Source organism: Panthera tigris, chromosome X (genome assembly GCF_018350195.1).
Source record: "Panthera tigris isolate Pti1 chromosome X, P.tigris_Pti1_mat1.1, whole genome shotgun sequence".
NCBI lineage: Eukaryota > Metazoa > Chordata > Mammalia > Carnivora > Felidae > Panthera > Panthera tigris.
The window spans coordinates 86,894,387-86,915,794 of record NC_056677.1 but is presented as its reverse complement, the minus strand read 5'-3'; the positions used below and the strand labels follow the sequence as shown (position 1 = coordinate 86,915,794).

Here is a 21,408-nt window from a genome sequence, read left to right as displayed (position 1 = left end):
AATAGAATTGCTAAAAACACATCATTGTTCATTTTTTATGTGTCATATTTAGTCCACTTTATTTCATCTATCCAAGCTTTTTCACTTCTTCCCATGAAATATGTTACAACAGGACTATTCGTTGCCCTTTACCTTTAAAAGTGATTTTGTTCTTCATGCTTTTGCTTTCATTGTATTTTGTGTGATTATCAGGACTTACTTTATTGCTTATACAGTTGACTCTTAAACAGTGTGGGGGTTAGGGACACTTACCCCCTTCACAGTTGAAAGTCTGAGTATAACTTTTGACTCCCCCAAAACCTAATCACCAGTGGCCTTCTGTTGATGGGAGGCCTTACCGATAACATACACAGTTTACATATTTTGTATGATACTATATATTGCATTCTTACAGTAGTACCTAACTTTTTCTTTTTTGTGTCTTGGTACTTCTCATTTTTTGTCTGAGTTTTTAAAAATCATCACAAACCTCCAGAAATATTTCCAATATATTTATTGAAAAAAATCCATGCGTAAGTGGACCAGTGCAGTTTCAAACCTGTGTTGTTCAAGCATCAACTATGATTGTGTGGATTTGTGTTGTACTAGCTACAACTCTTATCTTACCTAGCAGCCAACTGAGCAACTAGCAAGGGTTAAGACATGTTTTGTGATTATTTATGAATTTTTAAACCACTGATGGTATTTTGGTGTATTTTCTTACACTCTTTTCTATGCATATATTTATATATACATGTTTTTAGATAATGCTTATTATTATATTCTAACATTTCCTAATGTTACCAAATATTTTTCAAGGACATAATTTTAAGAGGTGCATAATAGACCATGTGACTATACCAACATTTATTTAGTTATTTCCTTAGTGTCAAACATTTAAATTATTTATGTTTTTCTGTCATAACTAGTTGATAAATCTCATAACCTTTATGGGCTTTCCTGACTGTCTCTCTAGGGTAAATTTTTGGAAAGAGAATGACTTGGTCAAAGATTAAGAGTATTTTTAAAGCTGTTGGTACAGATTTTTTTTTAAATGTCCTCTGGAAATGTTATACCAATTTATATCCAATGGTATTTGATTTTTTGTTTGTTTGTTTGTTTGTTTGTTTTTTGCTGTAACACAGTGCAAAAAGTTGTCTGCCAGATCCCCTGGTGTTTGTCTCCTTAATGATTTTCCTCTCAGAATAAGCAGGTGAAAATAACTTTTGGGTTCTCTTGCAAGAGTGATAACCAGTTTGGAGTAATGATGTATCATAACAACCGCCTCATAAAGTCTTTTGAGAAGGTGGGATGCCAGGTGAAGGTAAGTGGTTAATGTTTCTTTGTCATAGAAGTCTAAAACAAGGAGAACAAGGATTAAAATTTGCAAAGGGCATAGACTCACTATAGGCTTTTACTCCCATCTTACAATGGCTGTTAAATCTGATCCCAGAACTCTGTTACCAGTGAGCTGGTGTGCCGTCTTGTGTTAAAAAGCCCCTTCTACTTCTCATTCTTCACAGATGTTAATCAATCCAGGAACTTTACTGAATGCATTTTCTAGGTAGCTGTTGAGAAGAGAGAGAATTAGAACACCAGTGACTTTGGCATGTGTATCAGCTTATTAATGCTTTAAGGTAGCTCTGTCTTTTTTCTTGGGGAGACAACAAGGCCTAGTAGAAGGTGCATAAAATTTAGTGTTTGAGGACCAGGATTTGAGTTCTGGCTTTTCCACTTAAAAGCTGTATAGCTGTAAAAGCTTCACTAAATTGTTTAATTTCTCTGAGGCTCATTTTCCTTCCCTGTAAAATAGAAACAACAATAAATAATTTTACCTGCTCTGCCTGCTCCACAGCTTAAAGGCTTGAGAGACATAAATGGGATAAAGCATGTGAAAATACTTTATGAACTGAACTATACAAATATTACCATTGTCTTTAATGTTTTAATGGCAATTTAAAGTAGTAATATCCATAAGTATCCCATTTGTTCCTATTGTACAGATAGGATTATTAAACCACAAAGAATGAGAAGCCACTTTGTATTCTGCAGTAGGACAAAGTTCTGTAAGATCCAGGGTAGCTACTTAACAGCTAAGCTGCTTTTTATTATTATATCATCTTTATATGTACAACTCATATTTATATGCACAACTCATATTTATATGCCAGTCTAATTACACCTTGACTTTTTAAATCCAAAAATCTCTTGTATCAGCTTGTAGTTAATAACCATTGCAAGTCTGACTCCCTTTAGTAATTGTTTGGTAGCCTACCTAATGTATAAATTATTTATATGACTAGAGTGTGGTATTTACATAGCCTCCTTAAAATCATTTTTTCAGATGAAGTTTCGTTTCCATTCTCTAGAGCCGTAGTATATAGCCTTGATTTTTTGTAGCATTGTCATTCTTTGTTCAAAGGAAATCCTATGGCAATCCCATAATATAAAACAGATGGAAATGGAAGTAATGTGGGTGAAGCAGAGATGGCCATTAATCCCTGGAAAATCCCAGAGAATCTATGGATCATGTGAAAATCCCTGCCTTAGAATTTATCAGAGGTTCCAATTCGATTTAATTTTTTGCAGTCTATTGAAGTGCATTTTGAGTATTTCTCTAGATGATGTACTTTCCTTGCCTTTGAATGTTATGTAACCTTTCTATTGCTGTTTAAAATCAAAAGGAAATGCCTCATACAGTCAACAATAATGTAAATGTTGAAATTAATATTTTTCTTCTAAGCCAACTCATGGAGAAGGTGTGGGAGTGATTGGAGTCATTGAGTGCAATTTCTTAAAACCTTCCTACAACAAACAAGACTTTGAGTACACCAAGGAGTACCGGTGAGTCACTCCCGACCTGAGGTGTTTCTGATAGTTTATTCAGGTATGATTCTATTCTCTGAAACCTCTAAAATCATCTCTGAAAACCAGGCAGATAAGTTAACTTGAGAATTCTTTCCAGTCACTTTCCCAAGATTAGAGATAAAATATTTGTTTGTTTGTTTATTTATTTATTTTGAGAGAGAGAGTGAGAGAGAGTGTGCAGGGGAGGGGCAGAGAGAGAATACCAAGCAGGCTCCACCCTGTCAGTGCAGAGCCCCATGCAGGGCTCCATCTCATGACCGTGAGATCGTGACCTCCAGGTGCCCCCAAAAGATTTTCTTGAAGCCAACGAACAGATTGAGAGGAAAGCAGCAGGAAGGACATGTGTGTTTTCATGGAAGCATCTTCATGGGTAAGACTAAAAATGAATCGAAAAGGAATTTGACATTGAGGCTGAAGCAGCAAGGATATTTTTAGGAGACAAAAAAGGAGTTGATAAAGCCAGGATTTAATAGTTTGTTGTAAAACTTTTGGGGAGGGATGGATCGTTCATTCTTTCCTTCACCAAGTATGAGGTATTTCCTAGGTGCCAGATACTAGAACATAGGAATGAAAGATAAAAATCCTTGATGCCTATGAACAAATGGGATGAGATATATGCAGATAAGAAACATAAATACCTATAAAATAATTGCTTCAGTGGGAGATACATGCAAAATGGGAAGAGCCTTTAAATATGCCTAAAGGAGTCAAGCAAGGCTTCACAAAGCAGATTATACCTGAGCTTAAACCTGAAGGAGAAATTGGGTTTGTTAGGTGGACAAATAGGGCAGGGACGTTCTAAGCAGAGGGAAGTATATGCAAAGACATGAAAGGGCAAGGGGTGTCCTGGGAGTATGGAGGAAGAAGACATCAGGACATTTGGTGCCATTTTCCTTGAAGCCTCAGTAGCAGATTTTAGAGTGGGGGAAAAGTATTTCCCCAAATCTTTTTTCATTTGTACACAAAAAATGTAATAGAATTAGTTAAGTGTTACACTTTAATTTATTGGCAACCATGGGAATTTTAGGTTTAGTGCTTGAAAAAGAGACAGCTGTTTGGATGGCAGCCCCAACTTAATTTCAGGGCAATTGGTTCTTGATCACTAGGGCTGCTCAGTGGGTATGGTAACTACCTGCCCCCAGTGTAAGGAAAATGGCCTTTTATAAATGTGAGATCCTCCTTTTATAATGGAGATCTTTGACTAAGACTTGACTCCTAAGAGTGAAAGCTTAGAAGTGACATCAGTTTGACACTGTCTGTGAGCCAAGTTTTTCTGTTTTTGTTTTTTGTTTATTTGGTTGTTTTTTTGAGTGAAAGGAACGTGAATTTCTGGTGATTAGCCAGGTAGTTAAGATTTGTGAAATTCAAATATTAGATATTAAAAACTATTTAATGTCTTTCTTATATCATCTTTGTCACTGCCTCCCCATATCCTTTTTAAATGTTAGAGGTATTAGACCTTGGCTTGTGATCTTTCAGCATGATGTGTTTGAGGTGATTGCAGGAGATTCAAATAGATTCCATAGACAGTAGGTTTATTTAAACATCTAGGATTTCTGCCTTAAGTGGCTTCATATCTGCTACACATTTTATTAAAAACAGGAAACTATATGTACTGTCCTACATACAGTCTTTTGAGGATAATAAATTTTCACTACTCTTATCCCAGTTCTGGCATCATTTTCCTTTTTTACTCTATTTTATATAAAATGAAAAGGTGTTTAGTTAAAAAAAAAAATAGGGGACTTTGAGAAGAGGATTAGAGAAAGCTGTCTGCTATCAGAAACCCATCCTAAGAGTATTGTAGATAATCAAAACTGCAAATGCTAAAAGAGATACCAGCCATCATACTGCTGGAATGTCTACAAATAAATCATCTGCAATATCACTGTTAATAGTTGTGGATATCAGATTTCAGCTGGACCTATCAGGGCTCAAACTTACAACATTTTTAGAGTGAGTTTCAGCTGAAGAAATATAATGAACACATACCCACTGAGCACCTCACTGGTGCATGGCACCATGGCTGGGCTTTATGGAATTTTCCAGAGAAATTCAAGACATGGTTGCTGTCTTTGAGGAGCTTACGGTCTGTTTGTAATAATGAATTGTCACAGATGTGAAACAATTTAGAGAGCAATAAAATGACTGTGTGATCAATCAAAACCAAATGATATGGTATAGGAAAAATGCCCTGATAAGACAGATAGGGCTTGAGATTTGTCTTACAGAATATGGGATTTAGAAACAGGGGGAAGGGAATTCCAGGATGTAATTATAGCATGATATAAAGCAGTGAGAACTCAGAATGGTGACAATATAGGCCATGAGGATAAGAGATATAACTAGAGTGAAGGGAAATAGAGTCAAACGGATAGAGTAGGGCCATATCCTAGAGCAGGAGTTGACAGACTTATCCTGTGAAGGGCCGGAAAGGAAATGTTTTAGGTTTTGTGGGCCATATGGTCTCTGTCACTACTCAGTTCTGCTGTAGTATGAAAGCAGCCAGTCAATAAGTAAAGGAACGAGCATGTCTGTGTCTGTGTCCAGTAATTAATACACACACACACACATACACACACACACACACACACACATACACACACACACACAAAAGCAGGCAGTGGCCTGAATTTAGCCCCCAGGCTGTAGTTTGCCAATCCCTGTCCTGGAGCCACAGTTCCCAAACTATGTGCCCAGCTGCACATAATGAACTCATGGGGGAGCCACAGGATATTTTAGATTTTTGAGGGAATACAGTGATGCTTGACTTCTGCCTATAAATAATAGAAATTGGTTTCTACTCCTGTTGGAACAAATTACTGCGAACTTAGTGGCTGAAGACAACACTAATTTGTTCTCTTCGAGTTCTGTAGGTTAGAAGCCCAGCACAGATCTCTCACTAGGCTAAAATTAAGGTATTAGTAGGGCCACACTCCTTTCTGGGGGCTACAGGGGGGATCCACGTCCTTGCTGTTTGCAACTTCTAGAGGCTGCTGGCATTCTTTGGCCTGTGGCCCTCTTCCTCCATCTTCAGAACCATCAGTGGTGGGTTGAGTCCTTCTCGCATCACATGCCTCCAGTGACCTTGCTTCTGTCATCATTGCTGCATCAACTCCGATTCTGCCTCTTCTGCCCTCACTCTTCTACTTTAAAGGACCCTTGTGATTACAATTGGATAATTCAGGATAATCTCCCTCTCTTAAGGTCAGCTGGTAAGTAACCTTAATTCCATCTGCAACCTTAATTCCCCCTTGCCATAGAATCCTGATATAGTCACAGGTTTCAGGGATCAGTCATCAGGACATGACCTCTTTGGAGAGGACCGAGGACCATTATTCCGCCTACCATAGCCTGCCTCCTGGCCTTCAGAGATCCACTTATGTCTCACATGCAAAATACATTTATCCCATCCCAACATCCCCAAACTCTCAACTATTACAGCAACTTTAAACTCTCATCTAACCATCAGCAGCTCAGAATCCCCAAATCTCATCATCTGAATCAGGTGTGGGTCTGATGCATCCTGGCATAAAATTCCACTCCATCTGCAGTTGTGTCCCTTTTTTTGTATTTTGCTCTCAAGATATGATGGCAAGACAAGCATAGGATACCAGTTATAGATATTCCACTTCAGACGGAAAAGAAAATTGAAGGAAAATGGAGTCACAGGTCTCAAGCAATTTCAAAATCCAGTCCAACAAATTCCATTAAATTTCAAGACCTGGGAAGAATCTTCTGGGGCTTGTGGCTTCCTCCTGTAAACTGAAGGCCCTGCCCTGTGGGCTCATGGCTGCACCCTCAGAGTCATATTACCTTTCTCAGGAAAGGTAGCATGTATTTGCATCTGAGTTGTTGTATCAGCCTGTTTCCTGGCCTTAGAGTTTTGGAGGTCCACCAGCCTTCTTTCAATTTCATACTCTCTCCATCCCTTCAGTCCAGTCTGGCAGTTTTTGTGCTAGCACCCCATATTCAAGAACCTTGTGGGTCTCCACATGTATGTCATGGGTATTCATTCGGTCAGGCAAGAAGCTCTTGACAGGTCTTTCCTAGATAATCCTATTTCTATTCTTGGCTTCTGCTGAGATGGCTGTGGTGATCTGAGTCACATGTTTAATCTTTTGAAAGAGATTTTTGTGTGACCGAATGCTCTGACCTTTTGATCTGAGATGTTAGCAAAAGGTTTTGTAGCTACAGCCTTGACTTTTTCTCCAGAGCATGCTTTCCTGACAGTGAATGTCTTCATTTTAGCATCTTTTGCAATCTGCATAGGCTGAGGATGTCCAAAATCATTTAAGCCGTGGTTCCTTTTTGACATAGTTCTTTCCTGATCTCTGTGTTTCCTCCCACATTTTATGTCAGCAGCAGGAAGACACCCAGCCACGCTTTCACCACTTTACTTGGAAATCTCCTCAGCTAAATGTCTAGTTACATCATTTACAAGTTCTGCTTTTCCACAGAACTATAGGACCCAATTCTGCTAAGCTTGCTGCCACTGTGTAACAAGGACCACCTTCCCTCACATTTTCCATCAGCATGTTCTTCATTTCCTTCTGAGCCTTCACCAGCAGCACCATTAACATCCCTAATTCTCCTAGCCATCTGTTCACAGTGATTCAGATAGTCTCTGAGGACATTTTTGTTTTCTCTATCACGCTCCTCACTTCCATCTGAGCCCTCACCACAGAGCTGTTTAGTATCCGTATTTCTACCCACAGTCTGTTCAATCTAGAACCCAGATTACAATCTCGGCAATTTGTGTCATTCTCCTTAAATTCGTTCAGCCTCTGCCCACTGCTCAACTCTAAAGCTGCTTCTGCATTTATGGGTATTTGTCACAGCAGTACCCCATTTCCAGGTACCAAAATCTGTTGCATTCCTTTTGAGTACACCATATCTTTGTGAATCTGGGTTTTTGGTGGTTGCTGTGATAAAAAGTAATACATGAAAGTCAGTGTTGAATAAGAAGTGAGGGAAACTGTGTCCACTTTCATTCCAAGGTTCGAGTAGGGGTTCAGTACCCAACAGGCATGCACACACTTCCCATTAGTAATTGAGACTATTTTAAGAATGAAATAATTTATTTTCAATTCATGTGCATTGATTTCTCAAATGCTACATTTTAGAACATAAATACCAAATATAAATGCTACATTTTAGAACATAAATACCAAACATAAATTGTTTGGACCTAACTGTTTAATAATTAGAACTGGTACATACCACTTTTGACCCAAAGATGCCATGAAAAACTTGAGACTTCAGGGTGCCATGAACCAAGAAAGTCTGAGAACTTCTGTCTTAGAGGGATGTTGGATAGAGTAGTTGACGCCTCAGATGGTGACACTTCATTGTGTATTCTTGAATAGGGGCGTGACTTGAAACAATTCTAAAGAATATAGTTTGTTATAACTGTGTACTGCTTTGTGGTTTATAAGATCCTTTACATGAATCAGGTCAGCTGACAAATCTGGAAACAGGGTACAGGAAGGATTAAAGGCCCTTTATTGGAGGGACACCTGGGTGGCGGTTGAGTGTCTGACTCTTGATTTCGGTTCAAGTCATGAACTCACAGTTTGTGAGATTGAGCCCCGTGTCAGGCTCTGCGCTGACAACAAGGAGCCTGCTTGGGATTCTCTCTCCCTCTCTGTCTACCCCTCTCCTGCTCACACATGCATATGCGCACACATGCATGTGTTCTCTTTCAAAATAAATAAACTTTAAAGGCTATTGGAGTAACCTAGGTGTGAGGTGAACGTCTGAAATAAGAATAGCTGTGAAAAAGGAAGGGTACAACAGACACTGTGAAGAAAAGTTCAAAAGATTTTGGTGACAGATAAGGCATATAAAGGAGAGGGAAGAATCAAAGATCACTGCAAAGTCTCAAATGTAGTACACTGGGATATTGGCAGGATCATTGATAGAATTAATGACGTTGGGAAAAGGAATAGTTTCATGGAGTGGTGATGGTAGAAACTAGCCTATAGGGGATTAAGACAAGAGAATGAAGAGGAGATAGTGTCTAGTTACATACACCAGGATTGGGGAAGTGGAAGGAGATTAATAGAACAGTGAAGTCAAGCCAGGGTTTTTTGAGAAGAACTGGAATTTGAGAATCCATAATAACAGTATCTTGGTTAAGGTGGTGGTTACATGACTGTATACCTTTGTTAAAACTGATAGAACAACACACTTAAAAAGATGCATTTCACTCTGTGTAAATTTTACCTGAATACATGAGAACAGAGCTTTAGTTTTCTTTTTAGTGAAGATACAATGCACATACCATTAATGTCACTGTTTTTAAGTGTACACTACAGAGGGTTTTAGTATATTCACAAATCGTTCAACTATCACCTCTACCTAACTCCAAAACTTTTCCACCACCCCAAAAAGCAACCACTTGTCCACTAGCAGCCACTCCACACTTCCCCTTCTCCAACCCCTGGGAACCACACAATCTACTTCCCTTTTTTCCCAATTTTCTTTTTATTGTGGTAAAATATTGTGGTAAAATAAAATTTACCATCCTAGCCATTAAGTGTATAGTTAAGTGGCATTAAGTATATTCATACTGTTATGCAACCATTGCCACCATTCATCCCCAGAACTCTTTTCATCTTGCAGAACTGAAATTCTATACCTATTAAACCATAATTCCCCATTCCCACTTCCCTAGCCCTTGGCAGCCACCGTTCTACTTTCTGTCTCTACGATTTTGACTACTTGAAGTACCTCATGTAAGTGAAATCGTATAGTAATTTGTCTTTTTGTGACTGGCTTATTTTCACTTAGCATAATGTCTTTGGGCTTCATCCATGTTGTAGCCTGTGTCAAAATTTCCTTCCTTCTTGGGGCGCCTGGGTGGCTCAGTCGGTTAAGCGGCCGACTTCAGCTCAGGTCATGATCTTGCGGTCCGTGAGTTTGAGCCCCGCGTCAGGCTCTGTGCTGACAGCTCAGAGCCTGGAGCCTGTTTCAGATTCTGTGTCTCCCTCTCTCTGCCCCTCCCCTGTTCATGCTCTGTCTCTCTCTGTCTCAAAAATAAATAAACGTTAAAAAAAAAGTTTAAAAAAAAATTTCCTTCCTTCTTTAAGGCAGAATAATAATCACACACACACACACACACACACACGCACGCACGCACAGTACATCTTGCTTATCCATTGGTCCATCAACAGACACTTGGGCTGCTTCCACGTTCTAGCTTTTGTGATTCATAGTTTATTTGGTCGGATATTAGTATAGACATCATTTATCTCTTTTAGTTACTATTTACCAATAGCCTTTCCTGTCCTTTCACTTTCAAACTATTTGTGTCTTTTTTTCAAGTTTTTATTTATTTATTTTGAGAGAGAAAGAGAGTGCAGGAGGGACAGAGAGAATCCCAAGTAAGCTCCGCACTGTCAACATGGAGCCCAATGCTGGGCTCAAACCCACAAACCATGAGATCATGACCTGAGCTGAAGTCTGACACTTATCTGACTGAGCCACCCAGGCGCCCCCTATTTGTGTCTTTTTTTTATCTAAAGTTCATTTCCTGTAGGCAGTATATATTTAAATCATGTGGTTTTGTTTTGTTTTGTTTTTACCCATTACACCAATCTGTTTTTTGACTGGAGAGTTTAAACCGTTTACATTTAAAGCACTTACTGATAAGGAGGGACTTCTGTCATTTTGCTCCGTTTTCTGTATGGCTTTTAAGATTTTTTTTGCCCCTCATTTCCTCTATTACTGTCTTCTTTTGTGTTCAGTTGATTTTTTATAGTGAAAGATCTATTCCTAATTTCTTTTTGTGTATATTCTCTAGCTGTTTTCTTTGTGGCTACCATGGGATGACATGATCCTGTGATCAGGAGCAGCAAACAGCAGTCAGAGTACAGATAGCTTGTATTTGGAGGCAGGTTTATTTTGCCCACACTGGCCCCTATAAGCTGCTCTTAAAGTATGTGCACAGCTGCCTGCCATGGGGGCTGTGCGTGGATGGGAGATGGGTAGTTGCTGCCTTTCTAAGAGCTGAAATGTGTCAGTTTACCACTCAAGCCTTCTCCAGAATCCCATCTAATCTACTTCTTTTAAAAATAGTTTTAAAATAGAGGGCTCCTGGGTGGCTCAGTCGGTTAAGCATCCGACTTCAGCTCAGGTCATGATCTCGCGGTTTGCGAGTTTGAGCCCCGTGTCGGGCTCTGTGCTGACAGCTGAGAGCCTGGAGCTTCCTTCAGAGTCTGTGTCTCCCCCTCTCTCTGCCCCTCCCTTGCTCATGCTCTCTTTCTCTCTGTCTCTCAATAATAAATAAACTTTAAAAAATTTAAAAATATTTTTAAAATAGAATTTAAAGAGAAGACAAGAAACTGTTCTTCATCCGTGACTTGAAGGAAAGATATAATCATAAAAGTATGAACGTTAGTAGGTTGGAGTAGAGTAAGTGTTTGTGGGAGGGCTCACATATAATGACTTTATTCTTTTCTGTGTAGTCAGAATCTAATTTAATATTAGTAAGGTGGAGGTAAGGAAGAATTCCTTTTAAGGAGAGATGAGGCCTACAAAACCCTTGGGCAATGATCCAAGAAGTCCAAAGATTTTTTTTTTTTAAATCATAAATTTGTAGTATACCAGGTGTGTACAACTCGACATTATTTTGTGATCCTAGGTTCAAGGGGCGCCTGAGTGGCTCAGTCGGTTAAGCATCCAACTTTGGCTCAGGTCGTGATCTCTTGGTTCATGGGTTCAAGCTCTGCATCGGGCTCTATGCTGACAGCTCAGAGTCTGGATCCTGCTTTGGATTCTGTGTCTCCTCTCTCTGCCCCTCCCCTGCTTGTGAGCGCTCTCTCTCTCTCTCTCTCTCTCTCTCAAAAATAAACATTAAGTTTTTTTATTTAAAAAATTATAATCCTAGGTTCTAGAATTAAATAGGAATTCGTCACTCGAATTGACAGTTTTTAAAAGTGAAGTTTAAAAAAAAGTAAAATTCAGGTTTTGTCTTCTACACCTTACATTGTTTGACCCTACGCTTACTGTTGTTCATTTGGAAAGAGAAATAAAGGAGACTGAGAAAGAGCCAGAGCTGGGGTCCAGCCTCCACTAATGGATATGTAGTGGAAGGTTGTAGGGGACTTTGTTGTCCATTGGTGCTGTAACTTCTGTGATCAACATTTGAATGAAGAACTGCGTAGACATTTTTATGTTAGTATTTGATTTATTTCTAATACATAGGGTACAGCATTTGATCCCTGACTTTCAATTTGGTCCTGAATTGTTTACCTGTAGTCATCTGACAGTCTGAGCAGCTCCCCCTTAATCTTACCAGTATTTGGTTCTGTCCTAGCTCTGCAATTTAGTCTTCTGTCATTGTCTAGAATGTCATCTCTCCCACTTCGTGATTCTAAAAGACCTGAAAATTTGAAGAGCACAGTATTTCTTAGGACTTGTGACCATTTTACCTTTTCAACCAAAGCGACTAGTAAACAGTATGACTTCGTCATTTTGACATGTAATTTGCAAAGGCAGTAGATTCCCATCCTGGTTTCTGAAAGTGTAGATGTTCAAACTTAGGCTGAATATTCTACATTGGTGGCCTCTATTAAATGGGAGCACCTTAGAGATCATAAAATTGTTCAACAGATCCTCAGCATTGATATGCTTCTTCTTCCTTCTTCTTTCAGGTTGACAATAAATGCCCTTGCCCAGAAGCTCAATGCTTATTGGAAGGAAAAGACCTCCCAAGAGAATTTTGAGACCTCAGCCATAGCCAGGCCAACACCGTGAGTAGTAAATGTAGAATATAGAAGTGTCAGGGGTTAATGTCCATAGAGCAAATGGAAGGAACAAGGGTAAGATGGTGCTTTCACATAGGAAGTTTAATTAACTAAAAATAGGAAATCACAGGTACTGGTTTCATCATTCTCTAGACCTCTTCATTCTGGTTTAACACTTGTGTGGCTTGGGTCATAAATATGCAGAGTTTAGTACTGTCAGTTTATCCTACAGGCAGTGTGATATAGTGGAAGATGATGACCATTTAAATGAGACACTCCTGGGTTGAAACTCTGGATCTGCTTAATAGTTTGGGTGAGCTTGGGTAAGTAAGTTACTACACCTCTGTAAGAATATGAAATGAGCATAACATTTGTAGCATAGTGCCTGGCATATAGTAGGTGTTCAGAAATGTTAGCAAACTTCCCTTCTCTTTATTCTTAGTGAACATTGTTGGACCTGTACCAAGGCATTTGAGGGTAGAAGTAGAGAACCCAGCATATCAGGAAAAAGGTAGAATTTATTGAGTCTAGGATGGCAAATTACATACAGAAGTGTGGATCAGGATGACATGCCTCAGTAACCAGGAAAGGGTAAAACAGAAGATAGAATACATACCAACACATATATAATCAGTTACACCCCTATCATGACAAGGATTAGAGTGTTAAAAGATTTTGGGGTTGACACCCATGCACTTTTTTTTAATGGAAGTTATCAGGCAAATGTATGATACAAAATTTTGTTTTGGTGCAACATGACTGACTGTTGTGTGAATAACACTCTAAAGATCTCTGCTCATGTATAACCTCTGTGGTTTTCAAAGAAATTCCAGCTAGGACAAGATGCCATTTTTTTGCCTTTCAAATAAGTAGTGATTAATGCCATTAAACAGATGTTCATATATTGCTAGAGAGTGTGTGTATATGTTATTCAACCTTTCTGGAGGCAGAATTGTAATAATTATTATTCTTTATTGAGTACTTACATGCCAGTCAACTGGTCTAAGTTTTTTACATGTATTTAGATTTATTGAATCGTTACAACAACCCTGTGGGATAGACAGATGGTATTATTACCTTTTTACTGACACTGATATACTGAGAGCTTAAGTAACTTGCTCAAGATGAAACAAGTAGAAAGTGGTAGATATGAAGTTCAAATATAGGCAGTCAGACCCCCAAGCCCAAGTGCTTAGCCATGACGCTCTTCTGGAAGGATATAATCTGTTAGTAGGGGAGTATGGATGGTACAGCCCCTTCAACTACCTATTTATTGCAATCACAGCTAAATGCCTCTCCTGTCTGCCTGGTTGGAAGGATCCTCCATAGTCTGATGTAGCCTAAGGCAAGGATTTGCTGTCTCTAATGCTTCTCTCCAAGGCAGTCACATTGGCATGCTTCTGCATGCAACTCTTCTGTGCATCCGCATGCCAAACCAAAGCCAACACGACCTTTCCTCTTCCCTCCCACTGCTGCTGAAACTGCCCTTTGCTGTCTCTGGCTCTAAATTAAGCAGTAGCTGTATGGAAATAAATAGACACCAGAGGTCAGGCCTGAGCTTAGAGCTTGGAAGTTTCAAGGCTAGAGCAGCCTGGAGCTAGGAGATAAGGAAGCCATATATCCAAAAACACGTACGAATTTTCCATGTTAAAACAGACTTTTGAACAAGAAGACACTGGTAGAAATATGCATGCCTTTTATTTTCTTTTTCATATCTTCCTGTGTTTTCCAGTTTTTCTGTAATGAGCTTATATGACTCCTATAACTAGAAAAAATGCATTATTTAAACAAAATAAAGACTAAAGAAAAAGATACAAACTAAGACATAAAAGAACTCTGTCACTATTGAAAATGGCTACTGGTAAGAGCAGTATAAATGTGACATATGCACATCATGCTCTAAGCTAAATTACATGTTTCTCAGACTGACCCTTGGTACCCCTGTGCCCTCTTTCTGTTTCTTTTCTCCAGCCTTCTCCCTCCAGTCTGCTTTTCACACCTTAGTTGCTGACTACTTCTGTTCTATATGGACCACCTCCTTTCATAGAGAAACACATTTGCTTTAAGGTGTAGGTGACTGGCTTCCTGGCAGGGATTTGAGTGGCTTTGTATCTTAAGCATAGACCTCTAGAAGGATTTTGCCTTAATTTCACTCAGTTGTTAGACTGAAGCCACCCTTTCTAGTTACGAGATTTAATCACATTTATAGGAGTTTTTAAGATTAATGTTGAGGGTACCAACCTAATAAAATTTTGGTTGAAGTATAACCAAAGACTTTTAAATGGACAAAAAGAGAGGACTAGGGAGTCTGCGGGGAAATGGGGAAGAGTTTTTGATGATGATGCTTCCGTGACCCCCACAAATACATTTTAAACTTGATACACAGTTGGATAGAAGCAAATACAATGATTATATGGGTTTTATTTCTTGGTAATATTGTAATATATATTCTTCCTTGTTAATTTTAGAGTTAAAATGATCCTCTTGCTTGCTTAGAACAAGAGATACTGGAAAATATTATTTAGTTCCATAAATAATGGTAGCTTACCATGTTAAGACTGGTTACTGGGGAGGCCAGACGGACCGACTGACGGGAGGGACAGGAGCCGAGCAAAATGGCGCAGACTCAGGGCACCCGGAGGAAAGTCTGTTACTACTATGACGGGGATGTTGGAAATTACTATTATGGACAAGGCCACCCAATGAAGCCTCACCGAATCCGCATGACTCACAATTTGCTACTTAACTATGGTCTCTATCGAAAAATGGAAATATATCGCCCTCACAAGGCCAATGCTGAGGAGATGACCAAGTACCACAGTGACGACTACATTAAATTCTTGCGCTCCATCCGCCCAGATAGCATGTCTGAGTACAGCAAACAGATGCAGAGATTCAACGTTGGTGAGGACTGTCCGGTATTTGATGGCCTGTTTGAGTTCTGTCAGTTATCTACTGGTGGCTCTGTGGCAAGTGCTGTGAAACTTAATAAGCAGCAGACGGACATCGCTGTGAATTGGGCTGGGGGCCTGCATCATGCAAAGAAGTCTGAGGCATCTGGCTTCTGTTACGTCAATGATATCGTCTTGGCCATCCTGGAACTGCTAAAGTATCACCAGAGGGTGCTGTATATTGACATTGATATTCACCACGGCGATGGCGTGGAAGAGGCCTTCTATACCACAGACCGGGTCATGACTGTGTCCTTTCATAAATACGGAGAGTACTTCCCAGGAACTGGGGACCTACGGGATATTGGGGCTGGCAAAGGCAAGTATTACGCTGTTAACTACCCGCTCCGAGATGGGATCGATGACGAGTCCTATGAGGCCATTTTCAAGCCGGTCATGTCCAAAGTAATGGAGATGTTCCAACCCAGTGCAGTTGTCTTACAGTGTGGCTCTGACTCCCTATCTGGGGATCGGCTAGGTTGCTTCAACCTGACCATCAAAGGGCACGCCAAGTGTGTAGAGTTTGTGAAGAGCTTCAACCTGCCTATGCTGATGCTGGGAGGAGGTGGTTATACCATCCGTAACGTGGCCCGCTGCTGGACGTATGAAACAGCCGTGGCTCTGGACACGGAGATCCCAAATGAGCTTCCATACAACAACTACTTCGAATACTTTGGACCAGATTTCAAACTTCACATCAGTCCTTCCAGTATGACCAACCAGAACACCAAGGAGTACCTGGAGAAGATCAAACAGCGACTGTTTGAGAACCTGCGAATGCTGCCCCACGCACCTGGGGTCCAAATGCAGGTGATTCCTGAGGATGCCATTCCAGAGGAGAGTGGCAACGAGGACGAAGAAGACCCTGACAAGCGCATCTCGATCTGTTCCTCTGACAAACGAATCGCCTGTGAGGAAGAGTTCTTGGACTCTGATGAAGAGGGAGAAGGCGGTCGCAAGAACTCTTCCAACTTCAAAAAAGCCAAGAGAGTCAAAACTGAGGATGAAAAAGAGAAAGATCCAGAAGAGAAGAAAGAAGTCACAGAAGAGGAGAAAACCAAGGAGGAGAAGCAAGAAGCCAAAGGGGTCAAGGAGGAGGTCAAGTTGGCCTGAGCAGACCTCTCCAGTTGTGGCTTCCTGCCAAGTTTCCCACCTTTCTCCCACAACCCCTCAGATTTTATATTTTCTATCTCTCTGTGTATTTATATAAAAATATATTAAATATAAATATCCCCAGGGACTAGACAGGAACCAGGGCCCTGAGCCCAGGGCACGTGTTAGGAGTGAGCTTTTCTAGTGGCTGTCTTGCCACCCATCCTTTCCCACTTCTTAATTTTGAACCATAAAGGGTGCTGGGTCTGGAAAGCATATTCTTAAGAAGCCATAGGACAAAATCCTGAAATGTTAAGTGCCTGCTTAGTGGCTTTGGAAAGGTGCCCTTACTGGGCATTCTAGGAGTGGCTAGATCTTGAGGGACCCCCTGTCAGGCTCCTTAAGGTAATATCAGCCATTTTTAGATTGGTTCTGTTATCATACCTTCCCACTGGCCCCCTGTGAGCCAAGAAACTCACACTGCCTGCCCTCTATCCTCGCCCAGTTCTGCAGGTGGAGATTGGTAGTCTAGTTTCCTTTTTGAGATACTATTTTAATTTTTGTGAGAGTCTTTGTAATAAAATGGTACATTTCTAAAAAAAAAAAAAAAGACTGGTTACTATTTTTCTTATCCATGTTTGGTATAATTCTATTATTATTTTCTTTGTGAAGTTCAAGATGTGTGTTTTAAACACTTAGACCATAGCATTACAGTTCTAACACAATTCATATATAAAATTTTATTCTTTACCTTTTAGGGTGTGCCTTTCTAACATAAGAGCACAGAGCTAGGATATACACAGTCATACTTCTGTTTTCCTTCATTCAGGAAGATTCCCGACCAGACATGGGTACAGTGTGATGAGTGTCTTAAATGGAGGAAGCTTCCTGGCAAGGTTGATCCATCTACATTACCTGCAAGATGGTTCTGTTACTATAATTCCCATCCAAAGTACAGGTAAGGTTATTATGCCAGAGAAAATGCCTGATTTGTCTCTCTGTTCTAAAACACTTACAAAAAGCTCTTTTGAGTACAGTTGACATATAATGTTACATTGGTTTCACATGTATGGCATGAGCATAGTGACTCAGTAACTCTGTATGTTACACTGTGCTCACAAGTGTGGCTACCATCTGTCACCGTATGGCACTATTACACTACCACTGACTGTATTGCCCATGCTCTACCTCTTTTTCCCATGACTTACTCATTCCATAACTGGACTCCCACTCCCTTTCACTCACTTTGCCCACTAAAACACTTTTTATCTCAAGTCTATACTCTTCAGCCTGGCATCCAAGCCCCTTGCTAACTGATCCCACCCTATCTATCCAACCTTATTTTTCACTGTACTTAACCCAAATCATATGCTTTAGCCAGGCTTCGGGCTTCAGTATTTCCAACACATGCCATGCTTATTCCCTCCCCCATGACTCGATAGTGTTATTCTGCTTGCTTACAGTGACGTTCTGCATTCCATCTGCCTATCCAAATCATATCCATCTGGGAAGCTTAAGTATTTTGTGTGATACTTCTCCTGTTGACAATAGTTTACAGTGATTTTATGCTAGCTTCCCATGGTATTTAATTCTTAACATTTGTTTGCATACTGTTTTGTATTTTTTTAGATGCTTTTCATATGTATATGGTTTGGCTCTTCAAAAGATTGTAAACTATTCAAGAACAAGGACTTTACATTTCACGTTTAGTTGATAATTTCACTCATATGCTTCCTATGCCTGAATCTATTATAGTACATATTGTACATTTAATGCCATTTGTTTGCATGTCCCTTGCAGCATCTAACATCTAGATAGTGCCTGGCATACCCACGAGCATTTATTTCAATTTAACAAATATTTATTTGACTCAGTAATCAGAGAGACTCAAAATAATTATCCTGTTTGCTTCAATTAGCTGTGATTTTCTTAATATTTTTTCTGCACAATAGACAGCAGTAGAAAAAAAGGCACTAAAACAGGGTATGCTTTTTAGAAAAAAATGTTTAAAATGGAGGAAATTCAGTAAGTGAGGTCTAGGTCTGTAATGAGTAAGCATTCCCCCATAGTCTCCAGATGTGCCTAAGCACCTCTTCCTGGAGAATAACTGGGATTGTGTGATTGGAATATGGGACTGAGTGTTTAGGAGTCTCATTTTTTAATCCTGTATCTTCTGTCAGTTTCTACTCAATCAGGGAGACATACCCTTCCAGGACACTGCCTCCTTATAAAATGGGTGTAATGGGCGCCTGAGTGACTCAGTTGGTTAAGTGTCTGACTCTTGATTTCAGCTCAGGTCATGATTTCATGGTTCCATGGGATCAAACCCCACACGGGGCTATGTGCTGATAGTGTGGAACCTTCTTGGAATTCTCTCTCTCTCAAGATAAATAAATAAACTTTAAAATAAAATAGTTTTGGGGCGCCTGGGTGGCTCAGTCCGTTGGGCGACTGACTTCGGCTCAGGTCATGATCTCGCAGTCCGTGAGTTCGAGCCCCGCATCGGGCTCTGTGCTGACAGCTCAGAACCTGGAGCCTGTTTCAGATTCTGTGTCTCCCTCTCTCTTTGACCCTCCCCCGTTCATGCTCTGTCTCTCTCTCAAAAATAAATAAACATAAAAAAAATTTAAAAAATATATATTAAAAAAAATAAAATAAAATAGTTTTAATAGAGGGTTTCCAACTATTATTAATTTTTGTTTATTTGTTCCTAGGACTGCTTTTGATCTTTGAATATACTTTCTAGTACTCCTTTTAGTGTTAACTCCTAAAATTCTCTTCCTTGTGCTTTACATATAACAGATGGCTTTCAATTTATAAAATCCTCCTTTCTCTCCTCTTTGCTAATCTGTTGTGTGGTTTTTGCAGTGTAAACTCCTAATCCCTTACTGTTTCTCTCTCTCATAGCCTTTGATTTTCTTCAGGCATCATCACCTAGTTTAGGGATTCTCGTGCTTCTAAACTGCACTTTGGGAATTACTTTCTTAGTAAACAAGAGGCAAAAGACCCAGGTTCTACTCTTAACAATAATCTCTGTATGGAACCTCAAACAGGTCTCTCTTGAAACTCACTGTGTAAAAATAAAGATTATGCTTCTTGCTGTCCACCATAATAGGAACTTTGTAGCTGTCAAATACTTTGAATGTCATGGGAGAAAGGTGATATATGCACCAAAAGAATTAGATGATGCCTTGAAATAAGAATTGCTACATGTTAACCTGCATACAGGTTTTGTAATGTGGGTGGAATCTGAACTCTGTGAGGTTAGAGGGTTGTTAACCTCAATGACCTGTCTTGTCATAGTTGTAAGGAAAGTAAAGGGTAAAACTGAAAAGCACATTTTGTTTCCAAAAGATGATTTCTTCTCTGTACTGCAGGAGATGCTCTGTTCCAGAGGAGCAAGAACTCATCGATGAAGACCTGTACTTGAACAAAGCCAAGAAACAGTTGAGTATACTTAAGGTTCTAGATCATAAGGTAGAGGAGCCTGACTCTCATAGGACAGGGGACCTTTGAGAAGAGAGATTTTTTTTTCTTTTTTGATTTTTAACTATTTCCCTCTCACTTCTCTATTCTACCAGTTCTTTATTCCTGCTGATCATCACCTGAGTGTCTAATTAGTGATTGTCTTTAGTCTCTTACCTTCCCCTCCCTGTCTCTCGTTTGATGGGGCATTTGAACTCTCTCTTAAGTAGCAGAGTTTGGGAAGGCACCCTCAGTTATTCAGTGAGGCCCACACTATTTTTAAATTGGTAGGAACATTGTATATAACCTAAATCTGCAATTGGTAATCCATTTCAGATGGAGAAATTTCATGAATGAACTAAATAGCACTTTTATCTTCTCCTAGAGATCAAGCTCTTGAGAAGAAGCTGCCAGTGGACAGTGAGAACCACCAGGTGAGAGACAGCCCATCGTCTTTTTTTTCTCACATGAAATTTTCCCCAACAGAGGACATAGGTGGAAGGAAGCAACGATCTTGAAAGCTGCATAAAAATCATGAAACATTTCTCCTGGTGGTCTTTTTTTCTGTTTAATCTTTTGATTTTGCTTTGATCTCCTGTTACTGATGTTCAGATCGCCAAAAATAGAAGAGCCAAATCATATATTTCCCAGATTGGGATTCCATACTGATTCTGGACAGTGTGAATATCACATTCAATGTCACAGAATATTCAGGGTTGCATTCCATTCTCATACAGGCTGCTCCTGTTGAGTGTCTGTTTTTTCCTCAATCTCCTTTCTTCCAGGATTCAGGGGTGATTCCTTCCTCCTTCCTCTTGGGAAGAAGGGGTGGTTCTTTGTGCCCCTCCCCTCTCCCCGCTTTCAGGCTGGCTGGCTTTATAAAGACTCTGCTGTTTTGAATTTTCAGGAGCACTGTCTCTCGGACATGGTTGCCCAGCTCCGGACGCTGAAGGGTGCAATAAGGTTGGCCGTCCTCTCAGGGACACTCCTTTCCTGACAGCCACCATAGCACCCATGTATCTTCCCCACCCAACCTTGCCTTTCTGCATGATTGTCCTCTTGACCCTCTTTCCCAGAGATAATCTGCTAGTCGCATGTTAGATTCACCTTCTACCCACTCAATCAGGGTAGGTCAGACTGGTGAGGATAGAGGCAATTTATTCTTCTTCTGACATCCTACCGAGACCCGGGTATATGAATACATAGGTTTCAGACCCTAATGTCTTGGCTTAGTAGTCTGATCTGGAGATTGGGAGATTTCCTGGGACCGCCCTGTCCTCATTCAGTTTGCCTTCCCATTA

General features: G+C 40.0%; 2 protein-coding genes across 4 annotated transcripts in view; both read left to right on the top strand.

The window, feature by feature from the left end:
* The window catches only part of MORC4 (MORC family CW-type zinc finger 4), a 60,019-nt gene that overhangs the window by 23,879 nt on the left and 14,732 nt on the right, over positions 1-21,408 (top strand). For both annotated transcript variants that reach the window (XM_042974639.1, XM_042974638.1), the window contains exons 8-13: positions 1,184-1,303; positions 2,723-2,823; positions 12,507-12,605; positions 17,472-17,600; positions 20,020-20,088; positions 20,493-20,541. In XM_042974639.1, coding sequence (XP_042830573.1) covers positions 1,184-1,303; positions 2,723-2,823; positions 12,507-12,605; positions 17,472-17,600; positions 20,020-20,088; positions 20,493-20,541 — 567 coding nt within the window. The remainder of the gene's footprint in view (positions 1-1,183; positions 1,304-2,722; positions 2,824-12,506; positions 12,606-17,471; positions 17,601-20,019; positions 20,089-20,492; positions 20,542-21,408) is intronic.
* On the top strand, positions 15,130-17,232 carry LOC122235395 (histone deacetylase 1-like). 2 transcript variants are annotated; one of them, XM_042974642.1, is made up of 2 exons: positions 15,130-16,588; positions 16,635-17,232. In XM_042974642.1, exons 1-2 carry the CDS (start codon positions 15,215-15,217, stop codon positions 16,758-16,760), a joined length of 1,500 nt encoding a protein of 499 aa, XP_042830576.1. In that variant the 5' UTR covers positions 15,130-15,214; the 3' UTR covers positions 16,761-17,232. The 2 variants fall into 2 exon arrangements, with proteins under 2 accessions (XP_042830576.1, XP_042830574.1); XM_042974640.1 differs by having other exon boundaries at positions 15,143-17,232.